This window comes from Mytilus edulis, chromosome 2 (genome assembly GCF_963676685.1).
Source record: "Mytilus edulis chromosome 2, xbMytEdul2.2, whole genome shotgun sequence".
NCBI classification, from domain to species: Eukaryota; Metazoa; Mollusca; class Bivalvia; order Mytilida; family Mytilidae; genus Mytilus; species Mytilus edulis.
This window is the reverse complement of record NC_092345.1, coordinates 97262606-97282193: the sequence shown is the minus strand read 5'-3', so window position 1 is coordinate 97282193 and position 19588 is coordinate 97262606. Positions and strand designations below refer to the sequence as shown.

At 32.1% G+C, this 19588-nt stretch overlaps 1 protein-coding gene across 1 annotated transcript in view; it reads right to left on the bottom strand.

Annotated features, from left to right (window-relative positions):
* The window catches only part of LOC139513593 (mucin-3B-like), a 282396-nt gene that overhangs the window by 91623 nt on the left and 171185 nt on the right, over window positions 1–19588 (bottom strand). The window contains exons 193-241 of the mRNA XM_071302236.1: window positions 19364–19505; window positions 18985–19116; window positions 18663–18734; window positions 18044–18324; window positions 17749–17890; window positions 17369–17500; window positions 17048–17119; window positions 16429–16709; window positions 16134–16275; window positions 15755–15886; window positions 15434–15505; window positions 14815–15095; window positions 14520–14661; window positions 14140–14271; window positions 13819–13890; window positions 13200–13480; window positions 12905–13046; window positions 12525–12656; window positions 12204–12275; window positions 11585–11865; window positions 11290–11431; window positions 10911–11042; window positions 10590–10661; window positions 9971–10251; window positions 9676–9817; window positions 9297–9428; window positions 8976–9047; window positions 8357–8637; window positions 8062–8203; window positions 7683–7814; window positions 7362–7433; window positions 6743–7023; window positions 6449–6590; window positions 6069–6200; window positions 5748–5819; window positions 5130–5410; window positions 4835–4976; window positions 4464–4595; window positions 4148–4219; window positions 3531–3811; window positions 3236–3377; window positions 2865–2996; window positions 2549–2620; window positions 1932–2212; window positions 1637–1778; window positions 1266–1397; window positions 950–1021; window positions 333–613; window positions 38–179 (exon numbers count right to left, since the gene is read on the bottom strand). Coding sequence (XP_071158337.1) covers window positions 38–179; window positions 333–613; window positions 950–1021; window positions 1266–1397; window positions 1637–1778; window positions 1932–2212; window positions 2549–2620; window positions 2865–2996; window positions 3236–3377; window positions 3531–3811; window positions 4148–4219; window positions 4464–4595; window positions 4835–4976; window positions 5130–5410; window positions 5748–5819; window positions 6069–6200; window positions 6449–6590; window positions 6743–7023; window positions 7362–7433; window positions 7683–7814; window positions 8062–8203; window positions 8357–8637; window positions 8976–9047; window positions 9297–9428; window positions 9676–9817; window positions 9971–10251; window positions 10590–10661; window positions 10911–11042; window positions 11290–11431; window positions 11585–11865; window positions 12204–12275; window positions 12525–12656; window positions 12905–13046; window positions 13200–13480; window positions 13819–13890; window positions 14140–14271; window positions 14520–14661; window positions 14815–15095; window positions 15434–15505; window positions 15755–15886; window positions 16134–16275; window positions 16429–16709; window positions 17048–17119; window positions 17369–17500; window positions 17749–17890; window positions 18044–18324; window positions 18663–18734; window positions 18985–19116; window positions 19364–19505 — 7666 coding nt within the window. The remainder of the gene's footprint in view (window positions 1–37; window positions 180–332; window positions 614–949; window positions 1022–1265; window positions 1398–1636; window positions 1779–1931; window positions 2213–2548; window positions 2621–2864; window positions 2997–3235; window positions 3378–3530; window positions 3812–4147; window positions 4220–4463; window positions 4596–4834; window positions 4977–5129; window positions 5411–5747; window positions 5820–6068; window positions 6201–6448; window positions 6591–6742; window positions 7024–7361; window positions 7434–7682; window positions 7815–8061; window positions 8204–8356; window positions 8638–8975; window positions 9048–9296; window positions 9429–9675; window positions 9818–9970; window positions 10252–10589; window positions 10662–10910; window positions 11043–11289; window positions 11432–11584; window positions 11866–12203; window positions 12276–12524; window positions 12657–12904; window positions 13047–13199; window positions 13481–13818; window positions 13891–14139; window positions 14272–14519; window positions 14662–14814; window positions 15096–15433; window positions 15506–15754; window positions 15887–16133; window positions 16276–16428; window positions 16710–17047; window positions 17120–17368; window positions 17501–17748; window positions 17891–18043; window positions 18325–18662; window positions 18735–18984; window positions 19117–19363; window positions 19506–19588) is intronic.

The window sequence follows — 19588 nt, the reverse complement described above, 5'->3', positions numbered from 1 at the left end:
TCTGCAGTTAAAACGCCTGTGTGTATTTCTTACTTACTGACTTCAAAACAGGCATGGACACTCAATTGTAGTTGTATAGGTTTGTAAGAATCTTCTTTGTCATCTGGTGTGATTATTACATTCACTTTTCTCACGTCAGGTTTAGTTCCAACACTTGTAGCTTTTTCGCCAACTTTCACCTACAGAACAGACAAAAAATAAAGTTTACAGACTTACAAGGCAAAGTATTCAAGTTTCACTGACCATATTTGCAGCAATTAAATTTGGTTTTTGATGACGAAATAGTAAACTGGAAACCGTTAATACTATTGATTTCTAGGAGTCATACTAACCTTTTTTGTTGTGACGGTTCCATCTGCATTAAAGAATTGCACTGTATAAGTCTTAACATTATCAGTAGAAACCAGTTCAACATTGGCTATTGGTCTTGTCTTCGTAGGCACGTATTCTATAACCAGTTTTTCTTCAGAACTTTTAAATGGTGTCTTAGAGGAAGGTCGCAGATTTTCAATTTCTCCTTTCTTGTCATTTGTTGTAATTTCAGTTGAAGGTATGGTTGTTATTGAATCCATTCCATTTGTTTCTTCACAAATGGGGGTTGTTGTTGCTATTGCTACAGAAGAAATATTTCAGCATGTAACCACTTATCAAACTAGTATTATAGTTCATACATAAACACTATGAGAAGAGAAAAGTAACTCGAGTTTCATTGAAAAAAATCAAAATAACAGTAGTTAACCTATGTTAAAATCTCATAACTCCATTAAGACAATACAAATCAAGGAATACAACACAAAAAGATGAGACAATGGCATCAACTCACTAAGGAGCATGATCTGTTGTATTGACAGGCTAATTGTCAACTGTCGAAAAAACATATCAGCAATTATGATGTAAATGTGCGCAAACAAACAAATATTACAAGAAAAACTGAAAAAATCAAACTTACAAGTAATTGAAATTCCAGGAGATGGACTTGTCGTTGACACTAGAGTTGGTGTTGTAACTTTTCCGCTTGTTACTGAAAAATGATTATTGAAAGTCAAGTATAGCAGACAACTAAAACGTTTTAAATTGTTTTCGCATCTTTTTATTTAACAAATGTTTCAACTTTAAATTTCTTTCACAAATATCCTTGTAAAATATTAACCATTAATGACCCTCATTTTGATTAGTAATCATTTACTTAGATATAACTTTAGGCTGCTTATATAATCAATCAAAAAAACCATCAACACAATGAAAGTTTTTTTTGTAATTATTACCGCTTAATGTTTGAATAGTTTCAGTTGTAATTTCGGGTGAAGCTGTAGGTGTTTCTGTAACCTTGGCTGTAGTAATTACTGCTGAAACAGGTGTCTGTGGAACTGTTGTTGTACTTGGAATTGTCGTAGAAACTGAAATTATTAATTAAACAAAACTTGATCAGCATTCAATCATTTTAGACAAGAACCTTTTAAACACCCTTTGGAACCACCTCGCCCATGTATTCAAATTGATCATAATTATTTCTGTACGTAACGTCTAATCTTAACAAAGCAAACTAAGATACTTAACAGACAAATAGACTACACGACGGTTTATTTAAACAGATATACATCTGCAGTTAAAACGCCTGTGTGTATTTCTTACTTACTGACTTCAAAACAGGCATGGACACTCAATTGTAGTTGTATAGGTTTGTAAGAATCTTCTTTGTCATCTGGTGTGATTATTACATTCACTTTTCTCACGTCAGGTTTAGTTCCAACACTTGTAGCTTTTTCGCCAACTTTCACCTACAGAACAGACAAAAAATAAAGTTTACAGACTTACAAGGCAAAGTATTCAAGTTTCACTGACCATATTTGCAGCAATTAAATTTGGTTTTTGATGACGAAATAGTAAACTGGAAACCGTTAATACTATTGATTTCTAGGAGTCATACTAACCTTTTTTGTTGTGACGGTTCCATCTGCATTAAAGAATTGCACTGTATAAGTCTTAACATTATCAGTAGAAACCAGTTCAACATTGGCTATTGGTCTTGTCTTCGTAGGCACGTATTCTATAACCAGTTTTTCTTCAGAACTTTTAAATGGTGTCTTAGAGGAAGGTCGCAGATTTTCAATTTCTCCTTTCTTGTCATTTGTTGTAATTTCAGTTGAAGGTATGGTTGTTATTGAATCCATTCCATTTGTTTCTTCACAAATGGGGGTTGTTGTTGCTATTGCTACAGAAGAAATATTTCAGCATGTAACCACTTATCAAACTAGTATTATAGTTCATACATAAACACTATGAGAAGAGAAAAGTAACTCGAGTTTCATTGAAAAAAATCAAAATAACAGTAGTTAACCTATGTTAAAATCTCATAACTCCATTAAGACAATACAAATCAAGGAATACAACACAAAAAGATGAGACAATGGCATCAACTCACTAAGGAGCATGATCTGTTGTATTGACAGGCTAATTGTCAACTGTCGAAAAAACATATCAGCAATTATGATGTAAATGTGCGCAAACAAACAAATATTACAAGAAAAACTGAAAAAATCAAACTTACAAGTAATTGAAATTCCAGGAGATGGACTTGTCGTTGACACTAGAGTTGGTGTTGTAACTTTTCCGCTTGTTACTGAAAAATGATTATTGAAAGTAAAGTATAGCAGACAACTAAAACGTTTTCAATTGTTTTCGCATCTTTTTATTTAACAAATGTTTCAGCTTTTAATTTCTTTCACAAATATCCTTGTAAAATATTAACCATTAATGACCCTCATTTTGATTAGTAATCATTTACTTAGATATAACTTTAGGCTGCTTATATAATCAATCAAAAAAACCATCAACACAATGAAAGTTTTTTTTGTAATTATTACCGCTTAATGTTTGAATAGTTTCAGTTGTAATTTCGGGTGAAGCTGTAGGTGTTTCTGTAACCTTGGCTGTAGTAATTACTGCTGAAACAGGTGTCTGTGGAACTGTTGTTGTACTTGGAATTGTCGTAGAAACTGAAATTATTAATTAAACAAAACTTGATCAGCATTCAATCATTTTAGACAAGAACCTTTTAAACACCCTTTGGAACCACCTCGCCCATGTATTCAAATTGGTCATAATTATTTCTGTACGTAACGTCTAATCTTAACAAAGCAAACTAAGATACTTAACAGACAAATAGACTACACGACGGTTTATTTAAACAGATATACATCTGCAGTTAAAACGCCTGTGTGTATTTCTTACTTACTGACTTCAAAACAGGCATGGACACTCAATTGTAGTTGTATAGGTTTGTAAGAATCTTCTTTGTCATCTGGTGTGATTATTACATTCACTTTTCTCACGTCAGGTTTAGTTCCAACACTTGTAGCTTTTTCGCCAACTTTCACCTACAGAACAGACAAAAAATAAAGTTTACAGACTTACAAGGCAAAGTATTCAAGTTTCACTGACCATATTTGCAGCAATTAAATTTGGTTTTTGATGACGAAATAGTAAACTGGAAACCGTTAATACTATTGATTTCTATGAGTCATACTAACCTTTTTTGTTGTCACGGTTCCATCTGCATTAAAGAATTGCACTGTATAAGTCTTAACATTATCAGTAGAAACCAGTTCAACATTGGCTATTGGTCTTGTCTTCGTAGGCACGTATTCTATAACCAGTTTTTCTTCAGAACTTTTAAATGGTGTCTTAGAGGAAGGTCGCAGATTTTCAATTTCTCCTTTCTTGTCATTTGTTGTAATTTCAGTTGAAGGTATTGTTGTTATTGAATCCATTCCATCTGTTTCTTCACAAATGGGGGTTGTTGTTGCTATTGCTACAGAAGAAATATTTCAGCATGTAACCACTTATCAAACTAGTATTATAGTTCATACATAAACACTATGAGAAGAGAAAGGTAACTCGAGTTTCATTGAAAAAAATCAAAACAACAGTAGTTAACCTATATTAAAATCTCATAACTCCATTAAGACAATACAAATCCAGGAATACAACACAAAAATATGAGACAATGGCATCAACTCACTAAGGAGCATGATCTGTTGTATTGACAGGCTAATTATCAACTGTCGAAAAAACAAATCAGCAATTATGATGTAAATGTGCGCAAACAAACAAATATTACAAGAAAAACTCAAAAAATAAAACTTACAAGTAATTGAAATTCCAGGAGATGGACTTGTCGTTGACACTAGAGTTGGTGTTGTAATTTTTTCGCTTGTTACTGAAAAATGATTATTGAAAGTCAAGTATAGCAGACAACTAAAACGTTTTCAATTGTTTTCGCATCTTTTTATTTAACAAATGTTTCAACTTTAAATTTCTTTCACAAATATCCTTGTAAAATATTAACCATTAATGACCCTCATTTTGATTAGTAATCATTTACTTAGATATAACTTTAGGCTGCTTATATAATCAATCAAAAAAACCATCAACACAATGAAAGTTTTTTTTTTAATAATTACCGCTTAATGTTTGAATAGTTTCAGTTGTAATTTCGGGTGAAGCTGTAGGTGTTTCTGTAACCTTGGCTGTAGTAATTACTGCTGAAACAGGTGTCTGTGGAACTGTTGTTGTACTTGGAATTGTCGTAGAAACTGAAATTATTAATTAAACAAAACTTGATCAGCATTCAATTATTTAAAACAAGAAACTTTTAAAAACCCTTTGGAACCACCTCGCCCATTTATTCAAATTGATCATAATTATTTCTGTACGTAATGTCTAATCTTAACAAAGCAAACTAAGATACTTAACAGACAAATAGACTACACGACGGTTTATTTAAACAGATATACATCTGCAGTTAAAACGCCTGTGTGTATTTCTTACTTACTGACTTCAAAACAGGCATGGACACTCAATTGTAGTTGTATAGGTTTGTAAGAATCTTCTTTGTCATCTGGTGTGATTATTACATTCACTTTTCTCACGTCAGGTTTAGTTCCAACACTTGTAGCTTTTTCGCCAACTTTCACCTACAGAACAGACAAAAAATAAAGTTTACAGACTTACAAGGCAAAGTATTCAAGTTTCACTGACCATATTTGCAGCAATTAATTTTTGTTTTTGATGACGAAATAGTAAACTGGAAACTGTTAATACTATTCATTTCTAGGAGTCATACTAACCTTTTTTGTTGTCACGGTTCCATCTGCATTAAAGAATTGCACTGTATAAGTCTTTACATTATCAGTAGAAACCAGTTCGACATTGGCTATTGGTCTTGTCTTCGTAGGCACGTATTCTATAACCAGTTTTTCTTCAGAACTTTTAAATGGTGTTTTAGAGGAAGGTCGCAGATTTTCAATTTCTCCTTTCTTGTCATTTGTTGTAATTTCAGTTGAAGGTATGGTTGTTATTGAATCCATTCCATCTGTTTCTTCACAAATGGGGGTTGTTGTCTCTATTGCTACAGAAGAAATATATCAGCATGTAACCACTTATCAAACTAGCATTATAAGTCATGCATAAACACTTTGAAAAGAGAAAAGTAACTCGAATTTCCTTCATCAATACAAAACAACAGTAATTAACGTATGTTAAACTCTCATAACTTCATTAAGACAATACAAATAAAGGAATATAAAACAACTAAATGAAGGAATTGCATTAACTCAAAAAGGAGCATGATCCGGTGTACTGGCAGGCTGGTGTCTCCTGTTGAAAACGTTTTAGCAATTATGTTGTAATCGTGCCAAAATAGAACAAACAAATAGTACATCAAACTCTTAAAAAATCAAACTTACAAGTAATTGAAATTCCAGGAGATGGACTTGTCGTTGACACTAGAGTTGGTGTTGTAACTTTTTCACTTGTTACTGAAAAATAATTATTCAAAAAGTCAAATAAGACAGAACAATTAACTGAATACTTTTCACCTGTTTTCACATCATATTATTCAACAATGTTGCAAGATTAAATGTCTTTCTTAAATATCCTTGTAAATGTTTAACATTAATGATCATCATTTAGATTAGTAATCATTCACTTAAATAAAGCTCAAGGCAGCTATTAACATCTTTCAGAAAATGCCAATAAAACTATAAAGATTTTTTTTTTAAAAATACCTTTAATTGTTTGAGTAGTTTCAGTTATAATTTCAGGTGTAGCTGTAGGTGTGGGTGAAACCACGGCTGTAGTAATTACTGCTGAAGACGGTGTCTGTGGAACTGTTGTTGTACTTGGAATAGTCGTGGAAACTGACAAAATGAAACAAACAATATGTGAACAGTTTTCAACGATTTCAGACGAGAACATTTCAAACATCCTTTGAATGACAGTTTTTCGATTACGACCTTGTATATTTATTTATCATATTTATTTTTGTACCTATGGTTTATTTAAAAAGGTACGCCAAGATATTATATAGAAAAAGTAGACTATGTGATTGTTGAATTAATGAGATATACTTCTGCAGTTAAAACACTTATGTCTCTTCTTTACTTACTGACTTCAAAACAAGCATGGACACTCAATTGTAGCTGTACAGGTTTGTAAGAATCTTCTTTGTCATCCGGTGTGATTATTACATTCACTTTTCTCACGTCAGGTTTAGTTCCAACACTTATGGCCTTTTCACCAACTTTCACCTACAAACAGAAAAATAGAAGTTTATATATTTTCAAGGCAACAGTATTTAAGTTTCAATGACCATATAAGCAGCAATTGAATCTTCTTATTGATGAAGATAGAGTAAACTGAAAACCATTTATCTTATTGACTTTGTGGGAGTCATACTAACCTTTCTTGTTGTCACGGTTCCATCTGCATTAAAGAATTGCACTGTATAAGTCTTGACATTATCAGTAGAAACCAGTTCAACATTGGCTATTGGTCTTGTCTTCGAAGGCACGTATTCTATAATTAGTTTTTCCTCAGAACTTTTAAATGGTGTCTTAGAGGAAGGTCGCAGATTTTCAATTTCTCCTTTCTTGTCATTTGTTGTAATTTCAGTTGAAGGTATTGTTGTTATTGAATCCATTCCATCTGTTTCTTCACAAATGGGGGTTGTTGTCTCTATTGCTACAGAAGAAATATATCAGCATGTAACCACTTATCAAACTAGCATTATAATTCATGCATAAACACTGTGAAAAGAGAAAAGTAACTCGAGTTTCATTCATAAATACAAAACAACAGTAATTAACGTATGTTAAACTCTCATAACTTCATTAAGACAATACAAATAAAGAAATATAAAACAACTAAATGAGGGAATTGCATTAACTCAAAAAGGAGCATGGTCCTGTGTACTGGCAGGCTAAGTGTCTCCTGTTGAAAACGTTTTAGCAATTATGTTGTAATCGTGCCAAAATAAAACAAACAAATAGTACAACAAACCTTTAAAAAATCAAACTTACAAGTAATTGAAATTCCAGGAGATGGACTTGTCGTTGACACTAGAGTTGGTGTTGTAACTTTTTCACTTGTTACTGAAAAAAAGTTATTCAAAAAGTCAAAAAAGACAGAACAATTAACTGAATACTTTTCACCTGTTTTCACATCATATTATTCAACAATGTTGCAAGATTAAATGTCTTTCTTAAATATCCTTGTAAAATGTTTAACATTAATGATCATCATTTTGATTATTAATCATTCACTTAAATAAAGCTCAAGGCAGCTATTAACATCTTTCAGAAAATGCCAATAAAACTATAAAGATTTGTTGAAAAAAATACCTTTAATTGTTTGAGTAGTTTCAGTTATAATTTCAGGTGTAGCTGTAGGTGTGGGTGAAACCACGGCTGTAGTAATTACTGCTGAAGACGGTGTCTGTGGAACTGTTGTTGTACTTGGAATAGTCGTGGAAACTGCCAAATGATACAAACAATATGTGAACAGTTTTCAACGATTTCAGACGAGAACATTTCAAACATCCTTTGGATGACAGTTTTTCGACTACGACCTTGTATATTTATTTATCATACTTATTTTTGTACCTATGGTTTATTTAAAAAGGTACGCCAAGATAAGATACAGAAAAAGTAGACTATGTGATTGTTAAATTAATGAGATATACTTCTGCAGTTAAAACACTTATGTCTCTTCTTTACTTACTGACTTCAAAACAAGCATGGACACTCAATTGTAGCTGTACAGGTTTGTAAGAATCTTCTTTGTCATCCGGTGTGATTATTACAATCACTTTTCTCACGTCAGGTTTAGTTCCAACACTTATGGCCTTTTCGCCAACTTTCACCTACAAAACAGAAAAATAGAAGTTTATGTAGTTTCAAGGCAACAGTATTTAAGTTTCAATGACCATATAAGCAGCAATTGAATATTCTTATCGATGAAGATAGAGTAAACTGAAAACCATTTATCTTATTGACTTTGTGGGAGTCATACTAACCTTTCTTGTTGTCACGGTTCCATCTGCATTAAAGAATTGCACTGTATAAGTCTTGACATTATCAGTAGAAACCAGTTCAACATTGGCTATTGGTCTTGTCTTCGAAGGCACGTATTCTATAACTAGTTTTTCCTCAGAACTTTTAAATGGTGTCTTAGAGGAAGGTCGCAGATTTTCAATTTCTCCTTTCTTGTCATTTGTTGTAATTTCAGTTGAAGGTATTGTTGTTATTGAATCCATTCCATCTGTTTCTTCACAAATTGGGGTTGTTGTCTCTATTGCTACAGAAGAAATATATCAGCATGTAACCACTTATCAAACTAGCATTATAATTCATGCATAAACACTGTGAAAAGAGAAAAGTAACTCGAGTTTCATTCATAAATACAAAACAACAGTAATTAACGTATGTTAAACTCTCATAACTTCATTAAGACAATACAAATAAAGGAATATAAAACAACTAAATGAGGGAATTGCATTAACTCAAAAAGGAGCATGGTCCTGTGTACTGGCAGGCTAAGTGTCTCCTGTTGAAAACGTTTTAGCAATAATGTTGTAATCGTGCCAAAATAAAACAAACAAATAGTACAACAAACCTTTAAAAAATCAAACTTACAAGTAATTGAAATTCCAGGAGATGGACTTGTCGTTGACACTAGAGTTGGTGTTGTAACTTTTTCACTTGTTACTGAAAAATAATTATTCAAAAAGTCAAATAAGACAGAACAATTAACTGAATACTTTTCACCTGTTTTCACATCATATTATTCAACAATGTTGCAAGATTAAATGTCTTTCTTAAATATCCTTGTAAAATGTTTAACATTAATGATCATCATTTTGATTATTAATCATTCACTTAAATAAAGCTCAAGGCAGCTATTAACATCTTTCAGAAAATGCCAATAAAACTATAAAGATTTTTTGAAAAAAATACCTTTAATTGTTTGAGTAGTTTCAGTTATAATTTCAGGTGTAGCTGTAGGTGTGGGTGAAACCACGGCTGTAGTAATTACTGCTGAAGACGGTGTCTGTGGAACTGTTGTTGTACTTGGAATAGTCGTGGAAACTGCCAAATGATACAAACAATATGTGAACAGTTTTCAACGATTTCAGACGAGAACATTTCAAACATCCTTTGGATGACAGTTTTTCGACTACGACCTTGTATATTTATTTATCATACTTATTTTTGTACCTATGGTTTATTTAAAAAGGTACGCCAAGATAAGATACAGAAAAAGTAGACTATGTGATTGTTAAATTAATGAGATATACTTCTGCAGTTAAAACACTTATGTCTCTTCTTTACTTACTGACTTCAAAACAAGCATGGACACTCAATTGTAGCTGTACAGGTTTGTAAGAATCTTCTTTGTCATCCGGTGTGATTATTACATTCACTTTTCTCACGTCAGGTTTAGTTCCAACACTTATGGCCTTTTCGCCAAGTTTCACCTACAAAACAGAAAAATAGAAGTTTATATATTTTCAAGGCAACAGTATTTAAGTTTCAATGACCATATAAGCAGCAATTGAATATTCTTATTGATGAAGATAGAGTAAACTGAAAACCATTTATCTTATTGACTTTGTGGGATTCATACTAACCTTTCTTGTTGTCACGGTTCCATCTGCATTAAAGAATTGCACTGTATAAGTCTTGACATTATCAGTAGAAACCAGTTCAACATTGGCTATTGGTCTTGTCTTCGAAGGCACGTATTCTATAACTAGTTTTTCCTCAGAACTTTTAAATGGTGTCTTAGAGGAAGGTCGCAGATTTTCAATTTCTCCTTTCTTGTCATTTGTTGTAATTTCAGTTGAAGGTATTGTTGTTATTGAATCCATTCCATCTGTTTCTTCACAAATTGGGGTTGTTGTCTCTATTGCTACAGAAGAAATATATCAGCATGTAACCACTTATCAAACTAGCATTATAATTCATGCATAAACACTGTGAAAAGAGAAAAGTAACTCGAGTTTCATTCATAAATACAAAACAACAGTAATTAACGTATGTTAAACTCTCATAACTTCATTAAGACAATACAAATAAAGGAATATAAAACAACTAAATGAGGGAATTGCATTAACTCAAAAAGGAGCATGGTCCTGTGTACTGGCAGGCTAAGTGTCTCCTGTTGAAAACGTTTTAGCAATAATGTTGTAATCGTGCCAAAATAAAACAAACAAATAGTACAACAAACCTTTAAAAAATCAAACTTACAAGTAATTGAAATTCCAGGAGATGGACTTGTCGTTGACACTAGAGTTGGTGTTGTAACTTTTTCACTTGTTACTGAAAAATAATTATTCAAAAAGTCAAATAAGACAGAACAATTAACTGAATACTTTTCACCTGTTTTCACATCATATTATTCAACAATGTTGCAAGATTAAATGTCTTTCTTAAATATCCTTGTAAAATGTTTAACATTAATGATCATCATTTTGATTATTAATCATTCACTTAAATAAAGCTCAAGGCAGCTATTAACATCTTTCAGAAAATGCCAATAAAACTATAAAGATTTTTTGAAAAAAATACCTTTAATTGTTTGAGTAGTTTCAGTTATAATTTCAGGTGTAGCTGTAGGTGTGGGTGAAACCACGGCTGTAGTAATTACTGCTGAAGACGGTGTCTGTGGAACTGTTGTTGTACTTGGAATAGTCGTGGAAACTGCCAAATGATACAAACAATATGTGAACAGTTTTCAACGATTTCAGACGAGAACATTTCAAACATCCTTTGGATGACAGTTTTTCGACTACGACCTTGTATATTTATTTATCATACTTAATTTTGTACCTATGGTTTATTTAAAAAGGTACGCCAAGATATTATACAGAAAAAGTAGACTATGTGATTGTTAAATTAATGAGATATACTTCTGCAGTTAAAACACTTATGTCTCTTCTTTACTTACTGACTTCAAAACAAGCATGGACACTCAATTGTAGCTGTACAGGTTTGTAAGAATCTTCTTTGTCATCCGGTGTGATTATTACATTCACTTTTCTCACGTCAGGTTTAGTTCCAACACTTATGGCCTTTTCGCCAACTTTCACCTACAAAACAGAAAAATAGAAGTTTATATATTTTCAAGGCAACAGTATTTAAGTTTCAATGACCATATAAGCAGCAATTGAATATTCTTATTGATGAAGATAGAGTAAACTGAAAACCATTTATCTTATTGACTTTGTGGGAGTCATACTAACCTTTCTTGTTGTCACGGTTCCATCTGCATTAAAGAATTGCACTGTATAAGTCTTGACATTATCAGTAGAAACCAGTTCAACATTGGCTATTGGTCTTGTCTTCGAAGGCACGTATTCTATAACTAGTTTTTCCTCAGAACTTTTAAATGGTGTCTTAGAGGAAGGTCGCAGATTTTCAATTTCTCCTTTCTTGTCATTTGTTGTAATTTCAGTTGAAGGTATTGTTGTTATTGAATCCATTCCATCTGTTTCTTCACAAATTGGGGTTGTTGTCTCTATTGCTACAGAAGAAATATATCAGCATGTAACCACTTATCAAACTAGCATTATAATTCATGCATAAACACTGTGAAAAGAGAAAAGTAACTCGAGTTTCATTCATAAATACAAAACAACAGTAATTAACGTATGTTAAACTCTCATAACTTCATTAAGACAATACAAATAAAGGAATATAAAACAACTAAATGAGGGAATTGCATTAACTCAAAAAGGAGCATGGTCCTGTGTACTGGCAGGCTAAGTGTCTCCTGTTGAAAACGTTTTAGCAATAATGTTGTAATCGTGCCAAAATAAAACAAACAAATAGTACAACAAACCTTTAAAAAATCAAACTTACAAGTAATTGAAATTCCAGGAGATGGACTTGTCGTTGACACTAGAGTTGGTGTTGTAACTTTTTCACTTGTTACTGAAAAATAATTATTCAAAAAGTCAAATAAGACAGAACAATTAACTGAATACTTTTCACCTGTTTTCACATCATATTATTCAACAATGTTGCAAGATTAAATGTCTTTCTTAAATATCCTTGTAAAATGTTTAACATTAATGATCATCATTTTGATTATTAATCATTCACTTAAATAAAGCTCAAGGCAGCTATTAACATCTTTCAGAAAATGCCAATAAAACTATAAAGATTTTTTGAAAAAAATACCTTTAATTGTTTGAGTAGTTTCAGTTATAATTTCAGGTGTAGCTGTAGGTGTGGGTGAAACCACGGCTGTAGTAATTACTGCTGAAGACGGTGTCTGTGGAACTGTTGTTGTACTTGGAATAGTCGTGGAAACTGACAAAATGATACAAACAATATGTGAACAGTTTTCAACGATTTCAGACGAGAACATTTCAAACATCCTTTGGATGACAGTTTTTCGACTACGACCTTGTATATTTATTTATCATACTTATTTTTGTACCTATGGTTTATTTAAAAAGGTACGCCAAGATATTATACAGAAAAAGTAGACTATGTGATTGTTGAATTAATGAGATATACTTCTGCAGTTAAAACACTTATGTCTCTTCTTTACTTACTGACTTCAAAACAAGCATGGACACTCAATTGTAGCTGTACAGGTTTGTAAGAATCTTCTTTGTCATCCGGTGTGATTATTACATTCACTTTTCTCACGTCAGGTTTAGTTCCAACACTTATGGCCTTTTCGCCAACTTTCACCTACAAAACAGAAAAATAGAAGTTTATATATTTTCAAGGCAACAGTATTTAAGTTTCAATGACCATATAAGCAGCAATTGAATATTCTTATTGATGAAGATAGAGTAAACTGAAAACCATTTATCTTATTGACTTTGTGGGAGTCATACTAACCTTTCTTGTTGTCACGGTTCCATCTGCATTAAAGAATTGCACTGTATAAGTCTTGACATTATCAGTAGAAACCAGTTCAACATTGGCTATTGGTCTTGTCTTCGAAGGCACGTATTCTATAACTAGTTTTTCCTCAGAACTTTTAAATGGTGTCTTAGAGGAAGGTCGCAGATTTTCAATTTCTCCTTTCTTGTCATTTGTTGTAATTTCAGTTGAAGGTATTGTTGTTATTGAATCCATTCCATCTGTTTCTTCACAAATTGGGGTTGTTGTCTCTATTGCTACAGAAGAAATATATCAGCATGTAACCACTTATCAAACTAGCATTATAATTCATGCATAAACACTGTGAAAAGAGAAAAGTAACTCGAGTTTCATTCATAAATACAAAACAACAGTAATTAACGTATGTTAAACTCTCATAACTTCATTAAGACAATACAAATAAAGGAATATAAAACAACTAAATGAGGGAATTGCATTAACTCAAAAAGGAGCATGGTCCTGTGTACTGGCAGGCTAAGTGTCTCCTGTTGAAAACGTTTTAGCAATAATGTTGTAATCGTGCCAAAATAAAACAAACAAATAGTACAACAAACCTTTAAAAAATCAAACTTACAAGTAATTGAAATTCCAGGAGATGGACTTGTCGTTGACACTAGAGTTGGTGTTGTAACTTTTTCACTTGTTACTGAAAAATAATTATTCAAAAAGTCAAATAAGACAGAACAATTAACTGAATACTTTTCACCTGTTTTCACATCATATTATTCAACAATGTTGCAAGATTAAATGTCTTTCTTAAATATCCTTGTAAAATGTTTAACATTAATGATCATCATTTTGATTATTAATCATTCACTTAAATAAAGCTCAAGGCAGCTATTAACATCTTTCAGAAAATGCCAATAAAACTATAAAGATTTTTTGAAAAAAATACCTTTAATTGTTTGAGTAGTTTCAGTTATAATTTCAGGTGTAGCTGTAGGTGTGGGTGAAACCACGGCTGTAGTAATTACTGCTGAAGACGGTGTCTGTGGAACTGTTGTTGTACTTGGAATAGTCGTGGAAACTGACAAAATGATACAAACAATATGTGAACAGTTTTCAACGATTTCAGACGAGAACATTTCAAACATCCTTTGGATGACAGTTTTTCGACTACGACCTTGTATATTTATTTATCATACTTATTTTTGTACCTATGGTTTATTTAAAAAGGTACGCCAAGATATTATACAGAAAAAGTAGACTATGTGATTGTTGAATTAATGAGATATACTTCTGCAGTTAAAACACTTATGTCTCTTCTTTACTTACTGACTTCAAAACAAGCATGGACACTCAATTGTAGCTGTACAGGTTTGTAAGAATCTTCTTTGTCATCCGGTGTGATTATTACATTCACTTTTCTCACGTCAGGTTTAGTTCCAACACTTATGGCCTTTTCGCCAACTTTCACCTACAAAACAGAAAAATAGAAGTTTATATATTTTCAAGGCAACAGTATTTAAGTTTCAATGACCATATAAGCAGCAATTGAATATTCTTATTGATGAAGATAGAGTAAACTGAAAACCATTTATCTTATTGACTTTGTGGGAGTCATACTAACCTTTCTTGTTGTCACGGTTCCATCTGCATTAAAGAATTGCACTGTATAAGTCTTGACATTATCAGTAGAAACCAGTTCAACATTGGCTATTGGTCTTGTCTTCGAAGGCACGTATTCTATAACTAGTTTTTCCTCAGAACTTTTAAATGGTGTCTTAGAGGAAGGTCGCAGATTTTCAATTTCTCCTTTCTTGTCATTTGTTGTAATTTCAGTTGAAGGTATTGTTGTTATTGAATCCATTCCATCTGTTTCTTCACAAATTGGGGTTGTTGTCTCTATTGCTACAGAAGAAATATATCAGCATGTAACCACTTATCAAACTAGCATTATAATTCATGCATAAACACTGTGAAAAGAGAAAAGTAACTCGAGTTTCATTCATAAATACAAAACAACAGTAATTAACGTATGTTAAACTCTCATAACTTCATTAAGACAATACAAATAAAGGAATATAAAACAACTAAATGAGGGAATTGCATTAACTCAAAAAGGAGCATGGTCCTGTGTACTGGCAGGCTAAGTGTCTCCTGTTGAAAACGTTTTAGCAATAATGTTGTAATCGTGCCAAAATAAAACAAACAAATAGTACAACAAACCTTTAAAAAATCAAACTTACAAGTAATTGAAATTCCAGGAGATGGACTTGTCGTTGACACTAGAGTTGGTGTTGTAACTTTTTCACTTGTTACTGAAAAATAATTATTCAAAAAGTCAAATAAGACAGAACAATTAACTGAATACTTTTCACCTGTTTTCACATCATATTATTCAACAATGTTGCAAGATTAAATGTCTTTCTTAAATATCCTTGTAAAATGTTTAACATTAATGATCATCATTTTGATTATTAATCATTCACTTAAATAAAGCTCAAGGCAGCTATTAACATCTTTCAGAAAATGCCAATAAAACTATAAAGATTTTTTGAAAAAAATACCTTTAATTGTTTGAGTAGTTTCAGTTATAATTTCAGGTGTAGCTGTAGGTGTGGGTGAAACCACGGCTGTAGTAATTACTGCTGAAGACGGTGTCTGTGGAACTGTTGTTGTACTTGGAATAGTCGTGGAAACTGCCAAATGATACAAACAATATGTGAACAGTTTTCAACGATTTCAGACGAGAACATTTCAAACATCCTTTGAATGACAGTTTTTCGACTACGACCTTGTATATTTATTTATCATACTTATTTTTGTACCTATGGTTTATTTAAAAAGGTACGCCAAGATATTATACAGAAAAAGTAGACTATGTGATTGTTGAATTAATGAGATATACTTCTGCAGTTAAAACACTTATGTCTCTTCTTTACTTACTGACTTCAAAACAAGCATGGACACTCAATTGTAGCTGTACAGGTTTGTAAGAATCTTCTTTGTCATCCGGTGTGATTATTACATTCACTTTTCTCACGTCAGGTTTAGTTCCAACACTTATGGCCTTTTCGCCAACTTTCACCTACAAAACAGAAAAATAGAAGTTTATATATTTTCAAGGCAACAGTATTTAAGTTTCAATGACCATATAAGCAGCAATTGAATATTCTTATTGATGAAGATAGAGTAAACTGAAAACCATTTATCTTATTGACTTTGTGGGAGTCATACTAACCTTTCTTGTTGTCACGGTTCCATCTGCATTAAAGAATTGCACTGTATAAGTCTTGACATTATCAGTAGAAACCAGTTCAACATTGGCTATTGGTCTTGTCTTCGAAGGCACGTATTCTATAACTAGTTTTTCCTCAGAACTTTTAAATGGTGTCTTAGAGGAAGGTCGCAGATTTTCAATTTCTCCTTTCTTGTCATTTGTTGTAATTTCAGTTGAAGGTATTGTTGTTATTGAATCCATTCCATCTGTTTCTTCACAAATTGGGGTTGTTGTCTCTATTGCTACAGAAGAAATATATCAGCATGTAACCACTTATCAAACTAGCATTATAATTCATGCATAAACACTGTGAAAAGAGAAAAGTAACTCGAGTTTCATTCATAAATACAAAACAACAGTAATTAACGTATGTTAAACTCTCATAACTTCATTAAGACAATACAAATAAAGGAATATAAAACAACTAAATGAGGGAATTGCATTAACTCAAAAAGGAGCATGGTCCTGTGTACTGGCAGGCTAAGTGTCTCCTGTTGAAAACGTTTTAGCAATAATGTTGTAATCGTGCCAAAATAAAACAAACAAATAGTACAACAAACCTTTAAAAAATCAAACTTACAAGTAATTGAAATTCCAGGAGATGGACTTGTCGTTGACACTAGAGTTGGTGTTGTAACTTTTTCACTTGTTACTGAAAAATAATTATTCAAAAAGTCAAATAAGACAGAACAATTAACTGAATACTTTTCACCTGTTTTCACATCATATTATTCAACAATGTTGCAAGATTAAATGTCTTTCTTAAATATCCTTGTAAAATGTTTAACATTAATGATCATCATTTTGATTATTAATCATTCACTTAAATAAAGCTCAAGGCAGCTATTAACATCTTTCAGAAAATGCCAATAAAACTATAAAGATTTTTTGAAAAAAATACCTTTAATTGTTTGAGTAGTTTCAGTTATAATTTCAGGTGTAGCTGTAGGTGTGGGTGAAACCACGGCTGTAGTAATTACTGCTGAAGACGGTGTCTGTGGAACTGTTGTTGTACTTGGAATAGTCGTGGAAACTGACAAAATGATACAAACAATATGTGAACAGTTTTCAACGATTTCAGACGAGAACATTTCAAACATCCTTTGGATGACAGTTTTTCGACTACGACCTTGCATATTTATTTATCATACTTATTTTTGTACCTATGGTTTATTTAAAAAGGTACGCCAAGATATTATACAGAAAAAGTAGACTATGTGATTGTTGAATTAATGAGATATACTTCTGCAGTTAAAACACTTATGTCTCTTCTTTACTTACTGACTTCAAAACAAGCATGGACACTCAATTGTAGCTGTACAGGTTTGTAAGAATCTTCTTTGTCATCCGGTGTGATTATTACATTCACTTTTCTCACGTCAGGTTTAGTTCCAACACTTATTGCCTTTTCGCCAACTTTCACCTACAAAACAGAAAAATAGAAGTTTACATATTTTCAAGGCAACAGTATTTTAGTTTCAATGACCATATAAGCAGCAATTGAATGTTGTTATTGATGAAGATAGAGTAAACTGAAAACCATTTATCTGATTGACTTTGTGGGAGTCATACTAACCTTTCTTGTTGTCACGGTTCCATCTGCATTAAAGAATTGCACTGTATAAGTCTTGACATTATCAGTAGAAACCAGTTCAACATTGGCTATTGGTCTTGTCTTCGAAGGCACGTATTCTATAACTAGTTTTTCCTCAGAACTTTTAAATGGTGTCTTAGAGGAAGGTCGCAGATTTTCAATTTCTCCTTTCTTGTCATTTGTTGTAATTTCAGTTGAAGGTATTGTTGTTATTGAATCCATTCCATCTGTTTCTTCACAAATTGGGGTTGTTGTCTCTATTGCTACAGAAGAAATATATCAGCATGTAACCACTTATCAAACTAGCATTATAATTCATGCGTAAACACTGTGAAAAGAGAAAAGTAACTCGAGTTTCATTCATAAATGCAAAACAACAGTAATTAACGTATGTTAAACTCTCATAACTTCATTAAGACAATACAAATAAAGGAATATAAAACAACTAAATGAGGGAATTGCATTAACTCAAAAAGGAGCATGGTCCTGTGTACTGGCAGGCTAAGTGTCTCCTGTTGAAAACGTTTTAGCAATAATGTTGTAATCGTGCCAAAATAAAACAAACAAATAGTACAACAAACCTTTAAAAAATCAAACTTACAAGTAATTGAAATTCCAGGAGATGGACTTGTTGTTGACACTAGAGTTGGTGTTGTAACTTTTTCACTTGTTACTGAAAAATAATTATTCAAAAAGTCAAATAAGACAGAACAATTAACTGAATACGTTTCACCTGTTTTCACATCATATTATTCAACAATGTTGCAAGATTAAATGTCTTTCTTAAATATCCTTGTAAAATGTTTAACATTAATGATCATCATTTTGATTATTAATCATTCACTTAAATAAAGCTCAAGGCAGCTATTAACATCTTTCAGAAAATGCCAATAAAACTATAAAGATTTTTTGAAAAAAAATACCTTTAATTGTTTGAGTAGTTTCAGTTATAATTTCAGGTGTAGCTGTAGGTGTGGGTGAAACCACGGCTGTAGTAATTACTGCTGAAGACGGTGTCTGTGGAACTGTTGTTGTACTTGGAATAGTCGTGGAAACTGCCAAATGATACAAACAATATGTGAACAGTTTTCAACGATTTCAGACGAGAACATTTCAAACATCCTTTGGATGACAGTTTTTCGACTACGACCTTGCATATTTATTTATCATACTTATTTTTGTACCTATGGTTTATTTAAAAAGGTACGCCAAGATATTATACAGAAAAAGTAGACTATGTGATTGTTGAATTAATGAGATATACTTCTGCAGTTAAAACACTTATGTCTCTTCTTTACTTACTGACTTCAAAACAAGCATGGACACTCAATTGTAGCTGTACAGGTTTGTAAGAATCTTCTTTGTCATCCGGTGTGATTATTACATTCACTTTTCTCACGTCAGGTTTAGTTCCAACACTTATTGCCTTTTCGCCAACTTTCACCTACAAAACAGAAAAATAGAAGTTTACATATTTTCAAGGCAACAGTATTTTAGTTTCAATGACCATATAAGCAGCAATTGAAT